Source organism: Gymnoscopelus braueri (genome assembly GCF_963280865.1).
Source record: "Gymnoscopelus braueri genome assembly, chromosome: 19".
Classification (NCBI taxonomy): domain Eukaryota; kingdom Metazoa; phylum Chordata; class Actinopteri; order Myctophiformes; family Myctophidae; genus Gymnoscopelus; species Gymnoscopelus braueri.
In genome coordinates this window covers 1757910-1773583 of record NC_137621.1, presented here as the reverse complement: position 1 = coordinate 1773583, position 15674 = coordinate 1757910, and the positions used below count along the sequence as shown (strand labels likewise).

The window sequence follows — 15674 nt, the reverse complement described above, 5'->3', positions numbered from 1 at the left end:
TTTTAACAGGTCGTTCATGAAAGTCCTTGCGGTCTTGTTTCCAATGAGAACCTGTGAGCAATTAGCAATTAATTACGTCAATAAATGGAGGAAACTTCTCATTATAATAGGATTTGGGTTTATTCCAGAGAACAGATCTTACAAGCGCCGGAAAAGCATGGTTTCATATATATATATGTATTCTTCTGAAGTTTTAAACAGAGAATACATAGTTCTATACACATAAGGTGGGGTTACGCCTTTCGTCATCACGTCAGCCGTAAGTTGGGTCCCAGCTTGCTCCGTTTCCCGGGCAACCAGGATTGTGGTGACGTTTATGCACAATGTTTATAAGAACAAATCTGTGAGGCGACAAGGTTAACCTGCTAGTTCAACCCAATGGTCACACAGGAGGCTGGCTGGCAGCAAATATGAACAAACATACAAATGACATATATCTTTATCAGATTGATAAATACATATTTATAAAAAGATATAAGTGTATACAGGGTATCTGCACATGTACTGTATAACGTTACAATTTAATGACCAATTTCAAGACCTTTTTAATACCAAATTGGCCAAATTGTCAAATATTACGTGATGCGACACTTTGTGAGCTTGTAGATCTGCAAATTCCCCTTTTGGGTCTCGAGCTAAAAGGTTTGGGAAGCAGTGGTCCTAGCTGACCTTGAGGAAGGGGAGGTCCTTCAGACCGCTGTGTCGCTCAGCCCGTCCCGCTTGTCTCTGATTCGCTGGCTCTTGTCTTCCTCCTCCTAGTTCAGTGACATCATCAGGGTCCGCCTCCTCGTCGCGCAGGAACTGGTGCGTCTTCTCAAACTCCTCCCTCGCCACGCGTGTCATGTGCTCTGATTGGCTCTGAGGGCGAGTGTTGGGTTAGTGTTGGGTTAGGACACAGCAATGGTTCTAACAGTGGGGTTAGGACACAGCAGTGGTTCTAACAGTGGGGTTAGGACACAGCAGTGGTTCTAACAGTGGGGTTAGGACACAGCAGTGGTTCTAACAGTGGGGTTAGGACACAGCAGTGGTTCTAACAGTGGGGTTAGGACACAGCAGTGGTTCTAACAGTGGGGTTAGGACACAGACAGACATATATCCATGTTATGCCTATATGGAGATTTCTGTATCTTTCTGTCTGTTTCCCATTTATGCCCATATATGGAGATCTCTGTATCTGTCATGCCTATTCCCCCTTTTTTTTATCCCACAATTTTGCAACCCCAATTTATTTTCACCCAGTGCCAATTGTCTAAGTGATCCTGGGCGCTACACTCCCTCTGCCAGCCTAGGGAGAGCCCAGAGCCGAGCTCATGCCTCCTTCAATACATGAGAGCCAACTGACCTTCTTGTCACCCGACAGGAGGGAGTTTCCCCGGTAGGACGTAGCGCGTGGAAGGAACACATTAATCCAACCAGTTCCTTTCCCCTCCATCAGCTGACCAGGGGGAGGCAGTATAGAGACCAGGATTACTGCATGTCTTTTGTGAGGGTATCTACCCTAGGTCTAGGAGACACGGGGAGAACATCCAAACTCCACACAGAAAGGCCCTTTCACCAACCCCACCTAGGGTATGGGCCTATCCCCCTTTTATCCCCATATATGGAGATTTCTGTATCTGTCTGTCTGTGTCCCATTTTATGACCATTTATGGAGATCTCTGTATCTGTCTTGATGAGAGAGAGAGAGAGAGGGAGAGAGGGAGAGAGGGAGAAAGGGAGAAAGGGGAGGGAGCGTATTTCACCCACACAATATCCTAGCCAATGCTGGATACCGAAACCTGAACTCGCCGATCGATCGACCCGTCGTGAAGCAACGTGTTGTCAACGTAATATAAAAAAAAACATGTCATGCACTTTAACAAATATGGACGTCCTCCACTGCCGTGACCAAATATGGATATGTATGACATCATCCATGATGTCACCAAATATAAACATCATGACATCAGAGACAGTATAGGACACACAGTCTCAACGTCACTCGACAAGGTGTGACGGGAGGAAGCCACAGCGTCGGTACAAACGGTTCAAACATCTTTGACGATGCCTCTGTTCTTCACCAGCAAGGACTCCAGAAAACGACTAGAACATCAGCTGTGTGCGTCTAAAGTGGCGGGAGCCGATGACATCCTGGACATCTCAGCCTGTGAGCTCTCGGAGGTGCCGTCCAGCGCCCTCTCTGTCTGCCACGTTGTTCGGAAGAAGGTTCTTATCCTCCACGGCAACAAACTGAAGTCCCTGTTGCCCAAAAGATGTGATATCAGCACTCTGGCTACTATAAAGGTACTCGATCTGCATAACAATAGGCTGACGTCCCTCCCGGATGACATCGGGAACCTGGCGTCACTGCAGGTTCTGAACGTGGCCAAAAACCAGCTCAAGTCCCTGCCGGACTCCATCGGTGACCTGCATCTCCTGCAGACGCTCGACGTCAAGGCGAACCGCCTCGGCGAACTGCCGTCCTCGGTGGGCCGCTTGGGCAGCCTGCGCATCCTGGACGTGAGCGACAACGCCGTTCGCCGTCTTCCCAAATCTCTTGGCCGCGTTCGCACGCTGGAGATCCTCGCACTCGACGCCGGCGAGATGTCGTATCCGGCGGCCAGCGTGTGCGCGGGCGGCACCGAGGACATCCAGAGGTTCCTGTGCGCCGAGCTGGGAGAGGAGTACCATCCTCCGTCTCTGTATCTCCTGCCGGCGCTGGAGAGCAGCAGTAGCGGCGGCGACTGCAGAAAACAGCCGCGGCAGAACGACTCTGACGGCGTTGGCAGTCCGGAGCAGGCGTGGCAGAGCAACTTCGACGAGTACGAGGAGAGGAAGGAGCGGAAGCACAAGGAGATGTTGGCCGCGGAGCGCCGCCTGGCGGAGGAGACGCGGAAGGCGCAGGCTCAGCTCCTCCTGGTGAGCAGCGCCCGCAAGGAGGACCTCTTCCACTCAGTGAGGTTGGAGCAGGAGCGTGTGGAGCAGGGCGTCTCCCAGCAGCAGAAGGTCCAGGAGGCCGACAGGCTGTCCCTGCTGGAGACGGTCCGTCGGGCCGAGGACGGCTTTAGCGACAGGCTAACGGACGTCGACCAACAGAAGAGGAATGCCGAGACCTTTCGGGCTTTGGAAGAAGATCGGATCCGCGTGGAACGGCTGACCGCCGTCACGCAAGAGGAAGCCAGTTCCCTGAGGAAGAGGGAGGTTGCGGCGGCAATGCAACAAATGCTGTCGGACGGACGCGCCATGAACCTCCTCCAGGAGGCCAACGACCGCCGCAGACGGAGCGTGGTTTCCGAGGCTTGCAGGAGTGCTCAGAGTTTGGACCGGACACTCGATTGGGCCCTTTCTCTCCAGCGACTGGACAAGTCCAAGGCCATCGGCCGCATCTTGGAAGAGGAGGAGATGCAGAAGGTCGCCTTCCAGGCCCTGCAGCTGCAAAAGGACGGCGTGCACGGATACATCCGCCAGCAGATCGGGCTCATAGAGGCCCGGTTAATGCAGCTGAGTAAGCTGGAGCTGAAGAGATGCGACCTGGACGCGGAGAACCTGCGGGAGGCTCTGGAGAAGCAGCGCCCAGCTCTCAGTCACTCGTTACAGCAGCTGCTGAAGCAGAAGGACGAGAGGGAGACGGAGCTGAAGCAGGTTCTGGTCGAGATGGAGCGAACGTCGGCCTCCAGCCGGCAGAACTACTGGATGATCCAGTACCAGAGGCTGCTGGAGTCCAAGCCGCCGGCACTGCGCGTGCAGGAGGCCGGTGTGGACCCGGCGCTAGTCGCCCTGTTGTCTGAACTGTCGGCTCAACGCTACCTGCCCGTCCTGGCTCACCATCACGTGACCGGCGGAGAAGTCCTGCGCCGCATGAACGCCTCTGACCTCGGCAAGCTGGGCGTCAGTGAGGCGGGTGTCCAGAAAGCACTGCTGGACTGGGCCAGGCAGCAGCGCCGTCTCTCTGCAACACACAGCGACGATAAGCAGCGGGCAGGGGAAGAAGAGGCTGCTTCTTCCTGGGCTCAATCTCCTTCTGCACCGCCTGTGGAGGGACCGGGTGAGTCTGTGGAGGGACTGAGTGGTTCTGGTGAGTGTGTCGTCTGCATGGACGCCGCGCCTCAGGTCATCTTCCTGCCGTGTGGTCACATCTGCTGCTGTCGGCTGTGCGCCGACGCTCTGCACGACGCTCTGCACGACTGTCCTCTGTGTCGTAACAACATCTCCCAGCACGTGCGTCTCTACCAACACTGATACGTAATGCCTCTGGAGCGACTCCTTCAGGGTTCTTTCAGAGCAGTCTGCAGCCAGTGGCAGCGTTTTTGAGCATTTTTACTAACCTTTCAAGAGACACCGAATATTTCGCTCCAGGACGATCGACACAACGAGTGTCACAAAGGACGGAGGAGTGTCTCTGCTTCCATTGGAGAAGGAGAAGCATGTCACTGTGACCCTCCGTTATAGCTTGTTGTTGCCAAAAACACAGAAAATAAACTAGAAAGCAGAGAAAAATGTATTTTTCTAAATCCTTTAACATTAGATGGACGGGGCTGTTATATCAGGTCTGCTCTTCTCCTGAAGTCATAGGATCACTCATAGGTTGGTGAAGAGCGCCCTCTAGCGTAAACACTGAAAACACTGTTTTTACATGTTACACATCATTGGCACTGAATGAGTTAAGGCCCCCTTATGGTCATACGTGGAAGTGCTTTAGGAGAGACGCACTCTCAACATGAAATACCAAATATAGGCTCTATTGCACAGCAGCCATATTGCAAAGAAAATGGGCCTCTTCCTTACTTACTGACTTCCTTCACGGGTTTAACCAATGATACTAATGAAGGCTCTGTTCCATTCTGGTTGTTACAATGACACTAATGAAGGCTCTGTTCCATTCTGGTTGTTACAATGATACTAATGAAGGCTCTGTTCCATTCTGGTTGTTACAATGATACTAATGAAGGCTCTGTTCCATTCTGGTTGTTACAATGATACTAATGAAGGCTCTGTTCCATTCTGGTTGTTACAATGATACTAATGAAGGCTCTGTTCCATTCTGGTTGTTACAATGATACTAATGAAGGCTCTGTTCCATTCTGGTTGTTATAATGATACTAATGAAGGCTCTGTTCCATTCTGGTTGTTACAATGATACTAATGAAGGCTCTGTTCCATTCTGGTTGTTACAATGACACTAATGAAGGCTCTGTTCCATTCTGGTTGTTACAATGATACTAATGAAGGCTCTGTTCCATTCTGGTTGTTACAATGATACTAATGAAGGCTCTGTTCCATTCTGGTTGTTACAATGATACTAATGAAGGCTCTGTTCCATTCTGGTCAAACAGAGTCAGGGTGTTGACTCACTGGAAACACTCTGCTATACCAGTGGGTCTTAAAGTGTGGTCCAGGGACCCTCATGGTTCCTTGAGGGGGTTCAAAATGGCTCTTTATGGGTGTGTAACTCTCAGAGTGTACAAATGGTTCCATTTGAGAGTTATGGGGTCCTTGATATTAAAAAAGGTTTGAGAACCACTGTGCTGCACTACATGGGAGTAGCCTACCTCTGGACTCGGAGCAGGTCTTTGAAAGAGCTTCTGGAAATGCACTCCACAGATCTCCCTCAACAATTCCAATTTGGGATGGTAAATGGTGCATTTATATAGCGCTTTTATCCACAGCGCTTTACATAGATTGTGCATTACATACACACACACACACACACACACACACACACACACACACACACACACACACACACACACACACACACACACACACACACACACACACACACACACACACACACACACACACACACATTCATACACGATGACGGCGGAAACCATGCCAGGCCCCAACCTGCTCATCAGGAGCAATTAGGGGTTCAGCGTCTTGCTCAAGGACACTTCCACACTAACTCTTCTAAACACTAAGCCCTGGGGGACGCCAGTCAACAAAGTGCACTGGATCCAAGTGGCAAAAAACATGTTTGTGCATACAGTATGTTGGTGTGATGTGATTCTGAAGCAGCCACCCAGGGGTCTGTTATGTGTGCTTTAATAATGTACACACATTCATCTTTGTGGTGTATGGATGGATGGTCATTTTAACCCATTAAGACCTGAGGCCGATTCTGAGAATGTCTTCTAACAGTTTTCTGAAATACCTATGTTTCTATATCAGTGGTTCTCAAACTTTTTCATGTCAAGGACCCCCAAAAATGATGTATTTGGCCGCGGACCACATCTCAAAAATATTTTTGTTCCATGGGGACCTCCAGAAGCAAATATTTGAGTAATAAAATAAAATAACTACAAGCTCAGTGCGTCAAAGTGACGCGCTATGAGCTTGTATATCTGCTTTTTTAATAGCTACAATTTTAAATGACACAGATGGGTTAACTTAATTGCCTACTTCATTGTGAAACTCGATAAAGTTTCTATTTGTGCTGTGATTTATTTTGTTTATTTATTTGATGCTTATCTATTGTACACTGGACATGGCTGAACATGAGGGTGATCTCAATGTTCAAGTTGAAATAAAGGTTTTGAAATGAAATGAAATTAGTTGCTGTAAAATCAAGTGGTCCATGTTATTTGGTATGAGCACATTTAAAAACAACCAATGTTGACTAAATTGCTGCTCAGGATAGTTAAAACCACCTAATATGAACAGATGTCGGGTGGAAACCACAGCTCTCGTTAATACTTTCCATTGGTTCAATCATTACCATATAAGGAGTTCCCAATGCAGCTACGCCCAAATATGGAGTGTGTTGTCTAACCTCAATGTGTCGTCATGGCGTCAGGTGCAAACAAATCCCTCAGCTCCATATATGGGCAGAAAAGGGGCCATGCCCATACATGGGCATATACTGATGACATCAGATATCTCCATATATGGGCATAAAAGGGACAAGGACTGACAGATACAGATCTCAGAGGGATTGGCGGTGCGGCGTAGGTGTGAGGGCCGAGTAGCCGCTCGAACCTCTAGTATTTATAAAACCCACAGACACACTTAACCGCTTTCACTTTTACTTTAAAATATATTCAAAAATAGCAAAAAAAGTGCTGATCTACAAGCCCACAACGTGTCTCATCGATGCACGTTGTAAGCTTGTAGATCGGCTATTTTTGCTACTTTCGGGTGACACAGTATGACGAAGTAAGACATGAATTTATGAGGAACGCGTGGATACAAGGTTTCTGCATGACAGCAGCGATATGTAAGGTGGAGCCAAACAATTAAGGGCTTTAAAAACAAATAATACCATTTTAAAATCTACTGTGTTTGACACAAAGAGGGGGGGATTTCATTTTTTCAATGCATTATACCTAGCCTGGCTTCAGCCCATAAATCACTAGCCTCGCATTCAGGTTCAACCAAACGAAAATTCAGGCTACATTATACTCATGCTATCTATGCTATCTAAAGGCTAACATCTAATTTAGTTATGTAGACAGATGACAGGCCATTGTAGACCTGGCACCCTATAGTGTGTATAGTTTCAATGTACAGATTATTGATTTTTTTGATATTCTACTGTTAGACTGATGATAGGTTCTTGGTTTACCTATGATCCTATATAGATTACTATTTCTATGCATTTGATGTATTACCTCGTGTTTTACCTTGCTTACTGTAAATTGATGAAGAGCGTCTGCTAAATGCCTAAATTGTAAATTATATTCCTCAAAATGTCAGAGGCAAATATTATTCTTTGTACTCCCCTAAAATTACTACGTTATTTTGTAGATTTATAGATTCATACATTAATCAAGTAAATCCCATTTCATACTGTATCTATTCGACAATAGTCGATCTACAAGCTCACAATGCATCTCATCACATTGTGAGGTTGCAGATTTAGGCTATGGATCGTACAGGAGGGAACTACAACTTTTCAGATTTTATTCAAAAGACTAAACTAAATCAATATTTACTGTCAAAATCAACCCTGGGGGACATTTACGGACAGGTGTCCATTCTTGGCCTTGGCCACCAGTAACCGTGACCCCGCGACGGCGAAGTCAATGACCGCCTCTTTTCCCGGAGCCGCCGTGAACGTTATCCTCCCATCCTGGTTGACGTTTACGTCGTTTATTTTGTCCGCGTAGACGGCCACCTTCGTCACCGTCTCGATCACGTGTTCGCTCCACAGAACCACGTCTCCCTTCTTCTCCGTCTGCTTCTTGTCATCGCCGCTACGGCACACGTGCAGCACGAACAGGCCGTCGCTGAGAGAGCTGACGGAGACGCCGGTGAGAGCTCCGTAGTCGATGCGCTGCTTGAGTTTGCCGTTCTCTAAGACGACGGCACTTTTGGCGGTCAGTAGCAGCTGGCGATGCCGGGCTTTGTAGCCCCTTCTGTCGTACTTAATGACCGGGACCACGTACTCCATCTTCTCATAATCGCCCAAAGCCTGGAGCACCTTGGGGTTGATCTGCTCCACGTCGAGTCTCGTGCTGACAAACAGTTTGGCCACGCTCTGCGGGTAGTTGTCCTTCTTGTCCTTGAAGATCTCACTGGCGACGGCCTTCTGCTCCAGCTGGTGCTTCTGTTCGGGGCTGATTCTCTCGCAGTACGTCCGCACCATGTTCTGCATGCACAGCTTACGCAGGAGCTCCGACGCCTCGGCGAGTGCGGTCGGCGGCGTGGGCCAGCTCTTGTCCAGTACGTTCCTAGGCAGGCTCCCGCGAAGCTTCACGAGGAACCGGTAGCGGATGTAATCCAGGAAGTATTCGTTCTCCGGACACCGCGGCTCACGGCGGTAGACGAAGCCCTTGACGAACCTGCGGATGGCATCGGCGGCTCGTCTCCTGCGCTGCGCTCTCCTCCTGGCCAGGACGCCCCTCCACCACGTCTGGATCACGATCGCAGAGTTTCTGAGTTTTTGGTATTTGGACTTCTGGCTGTATCCTCTCCACCCGGCCTGTAGCTTGGCGGCCAGACCGTGCTTCCTCGTCTCTAGCGCGTCCTCCGTGGCGAACAGCGTCTTCGGGAAGCGGATGAAGATCTTGGACCTGCCCAGTTTGTACTCGTCGGGCTTGTATCCTAAGTGTCTGACCAGCGTGGACACTCCGTCGGCCAGCCTGCCCCGCCAGCAGGGCCAGGTGTCCGGACACAGAGACTTGTACCTCCGCAGGAAGACCTCGTAGCGCCGCCTGTAGGCAAAGCCGGCTCTCCGGACCCTCAGGTTCTCCATCAGCCCGAGGTACTGGACCTGGTGACGGACCAGCGGTTCGTTAAAGCGTCCAGCTTGTTTGGAGTCGTTGGGCTTCATGCAGCGGACGTACGACGGCTCCTTGGATGCCAGGATCTCCGTGAGTCTCGCCAGGCTGGCCTTGAACTGCGTGGCCACCGTTTCCGGGCGCCTCTTGTCCGTCAGCTCTTCTTTGTCGAAGCACCGCCTCAGGATCGTGTTCTTCGACGCGCACATGACCTCCTTCAGGCTCCGGAAGAGAAGGTCATTGTTCCTGTCCAGGAATCCGTTGACGTCGTAGTCCACCTCCCCGGCGTAGTGCAGCAGTCGGAACTCGTTGCGACCCAACGACTTTCGGGTTTTGCCGTCGGCCAGCCTGTGGGTGACGAGGTGGGCGTGGCCTCCGACGGTGTCCTCCAGCTTCTCCAGGAAGGTGAGGTCGCTGGCGTGGCCGGGCCTCAGGCACTCCTCGTCCAGGATGGAGATGATGCCTCTGAACTTCTCCTCCACCAGGTCGCAGATGATCTTGTTGTCGAAGAAGTGCACCGGCTCCCAGGCGATGCCTTCCGCCTCGTACTCCTCCTGCTCTGACCGGAGGGTGAGCTCGATGAACAGCTGCTGCAGCTTCTCGTTGCAGTAATTAATACAGAACTGCTCGAAACCGTTGTGCTGGAAGACCTCGAAGCCGTAGATGTCCAGCAGTCCGATAACGGAGCAGTTCTCGCGGGCGTCGGCGTCCGCGTCGTACGCCAGCGAAGCGTTGATCTTGTCGACGAGCCACGTGAAGGTGCGTCCGTAAACGGCCTTGGAGAGAGCGTCTCGCGCCAAAGACGCCTGCTCCGGGTTCAATGGGCTCATCAGCTCCTCCCCCCTGGCGATGATCTTCTTGTGCGTGAGCGCTTCGGTCAGCAGCGCTCCGTTCACACCCAGCAACCTGGCCAGGTACGTGACCAGCGTGTCGGTGGTGATGTGGGCGTTGCCTCCATGCTTGCCCGCGCCACCTCCGTACTCCACGTTCCCCAGGTGGAGAACGCCGGCCACGACGCTCAGCAACTCCTCCACCTCGTCCTCACTGAAGCCGACCACGCTCAGGGCCTTCCTCACCGCCTTCCACTCGCTGCGGTCGTTGATGGAGTGGACCGTGGCACAGTTTCCTTTCACCAGGTACCGGTACCGTTTGGGGTCCCTCTCCAGGCCCAGGCGCCCCAGCAGCTCGTCCTCCCCTCCCTCCAGCAGCTGGTAGAAGATGTGGAAGTTCCTCTCGCCGTGGTTCTGGTGCACCACCCGGGACTTCTCCAGCAGGTAGTCGAGGACGTGACCCCCCACGGGGGCTCCCTTGAGGTCAAACTGGATGTCCATGTACTTCCCGAAGCGACTGGAGTTGTCGTTGCGTAGCGTCTTGGCGTTGCCGAAGGCCTCCAGGACGGGGTTGGACTGCAGCAGGCGCTCCTTGACGGTCCCGACCTGGTCGCTGGCGGGACAGGTGGCGGCGTAGTACTGGACCATCCTTCTGGAGGCCTCGGTCTTGCCGGCGCCGCTCTCCCCGGAGATCAGGACGCACTGGTCCCGCCCCTCGGCCCGCATGGAGCGGTACGCGTTGTCCGCCACGGCGAAGACGTGCGGCGGGACCTCGTAGAAGTTGACCCCTCGGTATCTCTCCGTGTGCTCCTCGCCGTAGATGTCCAGGTCCCTGTAGGGGTTCACGGACACCAGCACCGGACCGATGTAGGTGTAGATGAGGTTCTCCTTGAAGCGCTTGTGGAGGTTCTCCATGAAGGCCTCCTCGCTGGTGTGGTTCTCCAGCAGCACAAAGTCCTGCACCCCAACCCGGTCTCTGGCTGTCAGGGACGACTCCATCGTTTCCATCTCCTCTCTTCCTCTGTCTGTCTGTCTGTCTGTCTGTCTGTCTGTCTGTCTGTCTGTCTGTCTGTCTCTCTGCTTGTCTTTGTCAGTAGACCGAGTCCTCGTTATAAAACGTAAACCTATAGAATGGAAGTCAGTGGAGATGTGATCTCGCTGAAAGCGTGTCCAAGTTTGGAGTCATACGTCACAGACACGTAATGGATGACATGTTTATTATGGACTCCAGTTTTATAGAGGAGATGATGATGATGATGTGGCGTGATGTGTCACACTGACACTACCCAGTGAACACCATATTTGGGCATAGCCGACATCACAGTGATGACATGGCACGATGATGACATCACCAGGGACTCCATATTTGGGCATGGCATAATGATGATGTAACCAGATTAAGAAGAGGTGGACCCTACGAGTTGTCTGTCTTTCTGTGTCCCTTTTATGCCCATATATGGAGATATCTGTATCTGTGTGTGTGTGTGTGTGTGTGTGTGTGTGTGTGTGTGTGTGTGTGTGTGTGTGTGTACACCGTTTATGCCCATATATGGAGATATCTGTATCCATCTGCCTCTGTCTCTTTTATGCCCATATATGGAGATATCTGATGTGGTCAATGTGATACAGTATCAGTTGGATGGCTCACACAGAGAGATTCTGTGCATTCTTCAGGGATCTCCCAGATCTCCAGAGCTGGAGAGACGGGGACCCGTTACTGAACACGCATAGCAATTATTACTATCATAAAACATATTTATAATGCTCTTTACATTTACCCTACCTACAGCTTACAGCTTGTTTTAGCTAGTTTTATGTATAGACAAATCCACAGATGCGCTGCCTGTAGGCAGTCTGTCTGCCTGCCTGTCTGTCTGTCTGTCTCATAGAGTTTAAACATAATAAGGGTCTGCCTGCCTGCCTGCCTGCCTGCCCGCCCGCCTGCCTGTCTGCCTGTCTGTCTGTCTGTCTGTCTGTCTGCTGGTCTCCCTCACTCCCACTTTCTGCTCTGCTCTCATGCAGTGTTGCCAGGTCTGCTTATTATAAGCGACTTTGGGCTTCTTTTTTCTTCTTCTTTTTTTTCCCCTGTTAGGTCGCTTGTAAATATTGTTAGTTGTGGGTTGCTGTTTCTTGGGGCTTGTTTCTAAAGTATAGCTGCTTATTTGGGCTTCCAGCTTCTTAATGTTGTTTAAACCAGTTGTTCGCAAACATTTTCATGTCAAGGAAACCCTTACATTAATATGTATTTGTCCGCGGATTATATTTCAAATGTTCCAAAAACATTGCAATAGTTTTTCAATATTTTCATATATCAAGTATGGGGGGGGGGGGGGGTCCTAACCCTATACATCTGCTTTTTGAAAACAGCAGATCTACAAGCTCACAACATTGTGAGCTTGTAGATCTGCTGTTTGAAAATAAAAATTAAAAACTTGAAAACGTTTAAGAACCAGTGGTTTAAGAAAACGTTTAGGATAAGGATAAGGATAATTCCTTTTAACAGGACGTTCATGAAAGTCCTTGCGGGCTTGTTTCCAATGAGGGCCTGTGAGCAATTAGGGGTTAAGAGTCTTGCTCAGGGACACATTTCATTTCATCGACACATATGCTGGCGTGGCCTGGAATCGTACCTGGGGCAACCAGGGCCTCTGGCTCCCTAGGCGGGCTCACTAACCACTCAGCTATGGCCGCCCCAATTTTTAGGAAATAAATGTAAGCAAACAAACAACAAGCCCCCAAAAAACTCAACCAATTAAAACAAAAGCTGCATAGTGGTTGAACTGGTTTATATGAACTATCATTTAGCTGGGGACCCCCTACAACGCATCATGTTGTGGGCTTGTAGATCGGCTATTTTCCTGTGCACGACACCAGCACGCAAACAAAGTATAAATCAGGGATAAATCTAACCCTAATCCCAGTGGTGGGAAAAGTACTGTATCAATACTGCAATGTAGAAGTATTCTGTTACAAGTAAAAGACCGGAATTCAAAATTGACTTGAGTAAAAGTACAAAAGTATTGGTATCAAAATGTACTTAAAGTACCAAAAGTAAAAGTACTAAAATGTTTGAAAATAGCAGATCTACAAGCTCGCAACGTGTCGCGATGTGATGAGTTGTGAGCTTGTAGATCTGCTATTTTCAAATAGCCTATGTATAAGAAGAGACAGAAGAGAATATGGCTAAAGTGGTTAATGTATGTTTTATAACGTAATCATTTATATCTGCAAAGTAACTAGTAACTAAAGTTTTCAAATAATTGTAGTGGAGTAAAAGGTACCTCAAAATTGTACTTAAGTACAGTACTTGAGTAAGTGTACTTAGTTACTTTTCACCACTGCCCTAATACTAACCTCTAAAATTTAGAGGTTAGTATTAGGCAGTGGTGAAAAGTAACTAAGTACACTTACTCAAGTAGAAGGTCTAATCCTAACCCCATTCTGAATCTTTTTTCTAATTGTAAAATATTGTTAACATACACACACACACACACACACACACACACACACACACACACACACACACACACACACACACACACACACACACACACACACACACACACACATACCACCAACACTTTTTTTTTCAAGCACTTTATTTCAAGGGACATTCATGACAGTCAAAACACTGAAATAAAAGAAAATAGAAAAATATCAACAGTCACCAGTTCTTTTGTTTAAAAAAACAAAGTGTTATTGTTGTTTTGTCATGACTAGAGGTCAAATAAATAAACACTATGATAGCTGACAGATCAGATATTGTCTCTATTAACATTAATTTACATGTATTGGCCGGGAAATGTAGTTTAGCATCCTAATAGACGCTAATGAATAAATAAAGTGTATGTGTGTAGATACATTTCACAAGTGGTTAGAGATCCCTCTAGTGGTTATTTTACGCCACTACATCAACCCATTAAGACTATATCTGTGGTGCTCAAACGTGTCCATGTCAAGGACCCCCAAAATTATATGTATTTGGTCTGGGACCCTCATCTGAAAATATGTTGTTCCAGGGACCCCCAGAGGCAAAGATTTGAGTTTTGTTTGCTTTAAAAAAATACATGTATTCAAAGATTTGCACAATTGTTCACTATTTTTCAAAAATAAAAAAAGCAGATCTACAAGCTCATAGCGCGGCACTCGAGCTTGTAGATCTGCTATTTTTGAATCGCCAAAGTGTGAAATAATGGTTAAAGTGGTTACACTGATGCGTTCTCGGTCTTGAAAAGGTTAAGCAGTAACCATTGAGCAGAGCTTGTGCCACTTGCAAAAATGTAATCCCCAAATATAAATCTGTGTGTGTGTGACGTGTGTGTGTGTGTGCGAGTGAGTGTAATGCACTTTGGATAAAGCCGGCATTTACCATCTAGTCTCTGTCGGGGTGTAAACCTCATGTTCCGAAACTGTTACTTTTTCAGCATTCAAATCCAAAAGCATCAAAAATAGCAGATCTACAAAGCTGGAAACGCGTCGCTTCGCGCCGCGTTTCCAGCTTGTAGATCTGCTATTTTTGATGCTTCTGTGTGCCGCTGTAGTTATGATGGAGTAGGGCGATAATGAACGGGGGAAAAAAAACACACAAAAGGACCACAGCGATGAGGAGCTGAGATGAGACTGATTCACTACGTTGGTCTTTTTCTCACTTCGCTCCTCAGTCTGAAAACCAGAGTCCTATTAGACTCCTATTTCAATGACGTGAGCAAGTCAGGAAGTGACCCCGCCCCCCCCCCCCCCCCCCCACCCACGGACCAATCAGAAGCCACGGAGGCGAAGTGAGAAAGAAGAAAGCTCAGGTCTGATCCCAGGCTCCTGAGACGCAGCCTCACTCTGTGTGTGTTTTACAGATCTGTTGTTTCACTGGACTCACTCCTCTGTCTCTTCTGTCCCACGTTCTCTGTGTCTGTCTGTCCACCGTCTGTCCTTCTGGGAGGGTCTGTGTCCTGGAGGCTCTGCCCGGACCCCTGGAGGCTCTGCCCAGACCCCTGGAGGCTCTGCCCAGACCCCTGGAGGCTCTGCCCAGACCCCTGGAGGCTCTGCCCAGACCCCTGGAGGCTCTGCCCAGACCCCTGGAGGCTCTGCCCAGACCCCTGGAGGTCCTGGAGGCTCTGCCCAGACCCCTGGAGGCTCTGGAGGCTCTGCCCAGACCCCTGGAGGCTCTGCCCAGACCCCTGGAGGCTCTGGAGGCTCTGCCCAGACCCCTGGAGGCTCTGCCCAGACCCCTGGAGGCTCTGGAGGCTCTGCCCAGACCCCTGGAGGCTCTGCCCAGAACCCTGGAGGCTCTGCCCGGACCCCTGGAGGCTCTGCCCAGACCCCTGGAGGTCCTGGAGGCTCTGCCCAGACCCCTGGAGGCTCTGGAGGCTCTGCCCAGACCCCTGGAGGCTCTGCCCAGACCCCTGGAGGCTCTGCCCAGACCCCTGGAGGCTCTGCCCGGACCCCTGGAGGCTCTGCCCAGACCCCTGGAGGTCCTGGAGGCTCTGCCCGGACCCCTGGAGGCTCTGCCCAGACCCCTGGAGGCTCTGCCCAGAACCCTGGAGGCTCTGCCCAGACCCCTGGAGGCTCTGGAGGCTCTGCCCAGACCCCTGGAGGCTCTGCCCAGACCCCTGGAGGCTCTGCCCAGACCCCTGGAGGTCCTGGAGGC

At 49.9% G+C, this 15674-nt stretch overlaps 3 protein-coding genes across 3 annotated transcripts in view; 1 reads left to right on the top strand and 2 right to left on the bottom strand.

The window, feature by feature from the left end:
• Nucleotides 1-2043: 2043 nt before the first annotated feature.
• Nucleotides 2044-4218, top strand: LOC308074143 (E3 ubiquitin-protein ligase LRSAM1-like; the record flags this gene model as incomplete). The annotated part of the gene is made up of 1 exon (XM_080413475.1): nt 2044-4218. The coding sequence occupies one exon, from the start codon at nt 2044-2046 to the stop codon at nt 4216-4218; it is 2175 nt and encodes a 724-aa protein (XP_080269601.1).
• A 3703-nt stretch (nt 4219-7921) lies between these two features.
• On the bottom strand, nt 7922-11029 carry LOC308074142 (unconventional myosin-Ic-like; the record flags this gene model as incomplete). The annotated part of the gene is made up of 1 exon (XM_080413474.1): nt 7922-11029. The coding sequence occupies one exon, from the start codon at nt 11027-11029 to the stop codon at nt 7922-7924; it is 3108 nt and encodes a 1035-aa protein (XP_080269600.1).
• Nucleotides 11030-14874: 3845 nt separating this feature from the next.
• Nucleotides 14875-15674, bottom strand: part of alkbh1 (alkB homolog 1, histone H2A dioxygenase) — a gene marked incomplete at its 3' end in the record, with an annotated part of 15482 nt that continues 14682 nt past the window's right edge. The window contains exon 6 of the mRNA XM_080413472.1: nt 14875-15674. This exon is cut by the window's right edge and continues 728 nt beyond it. Coding sequence (XP_080269598.1) covers nt 14875-15674 — 800 coding nt within the window.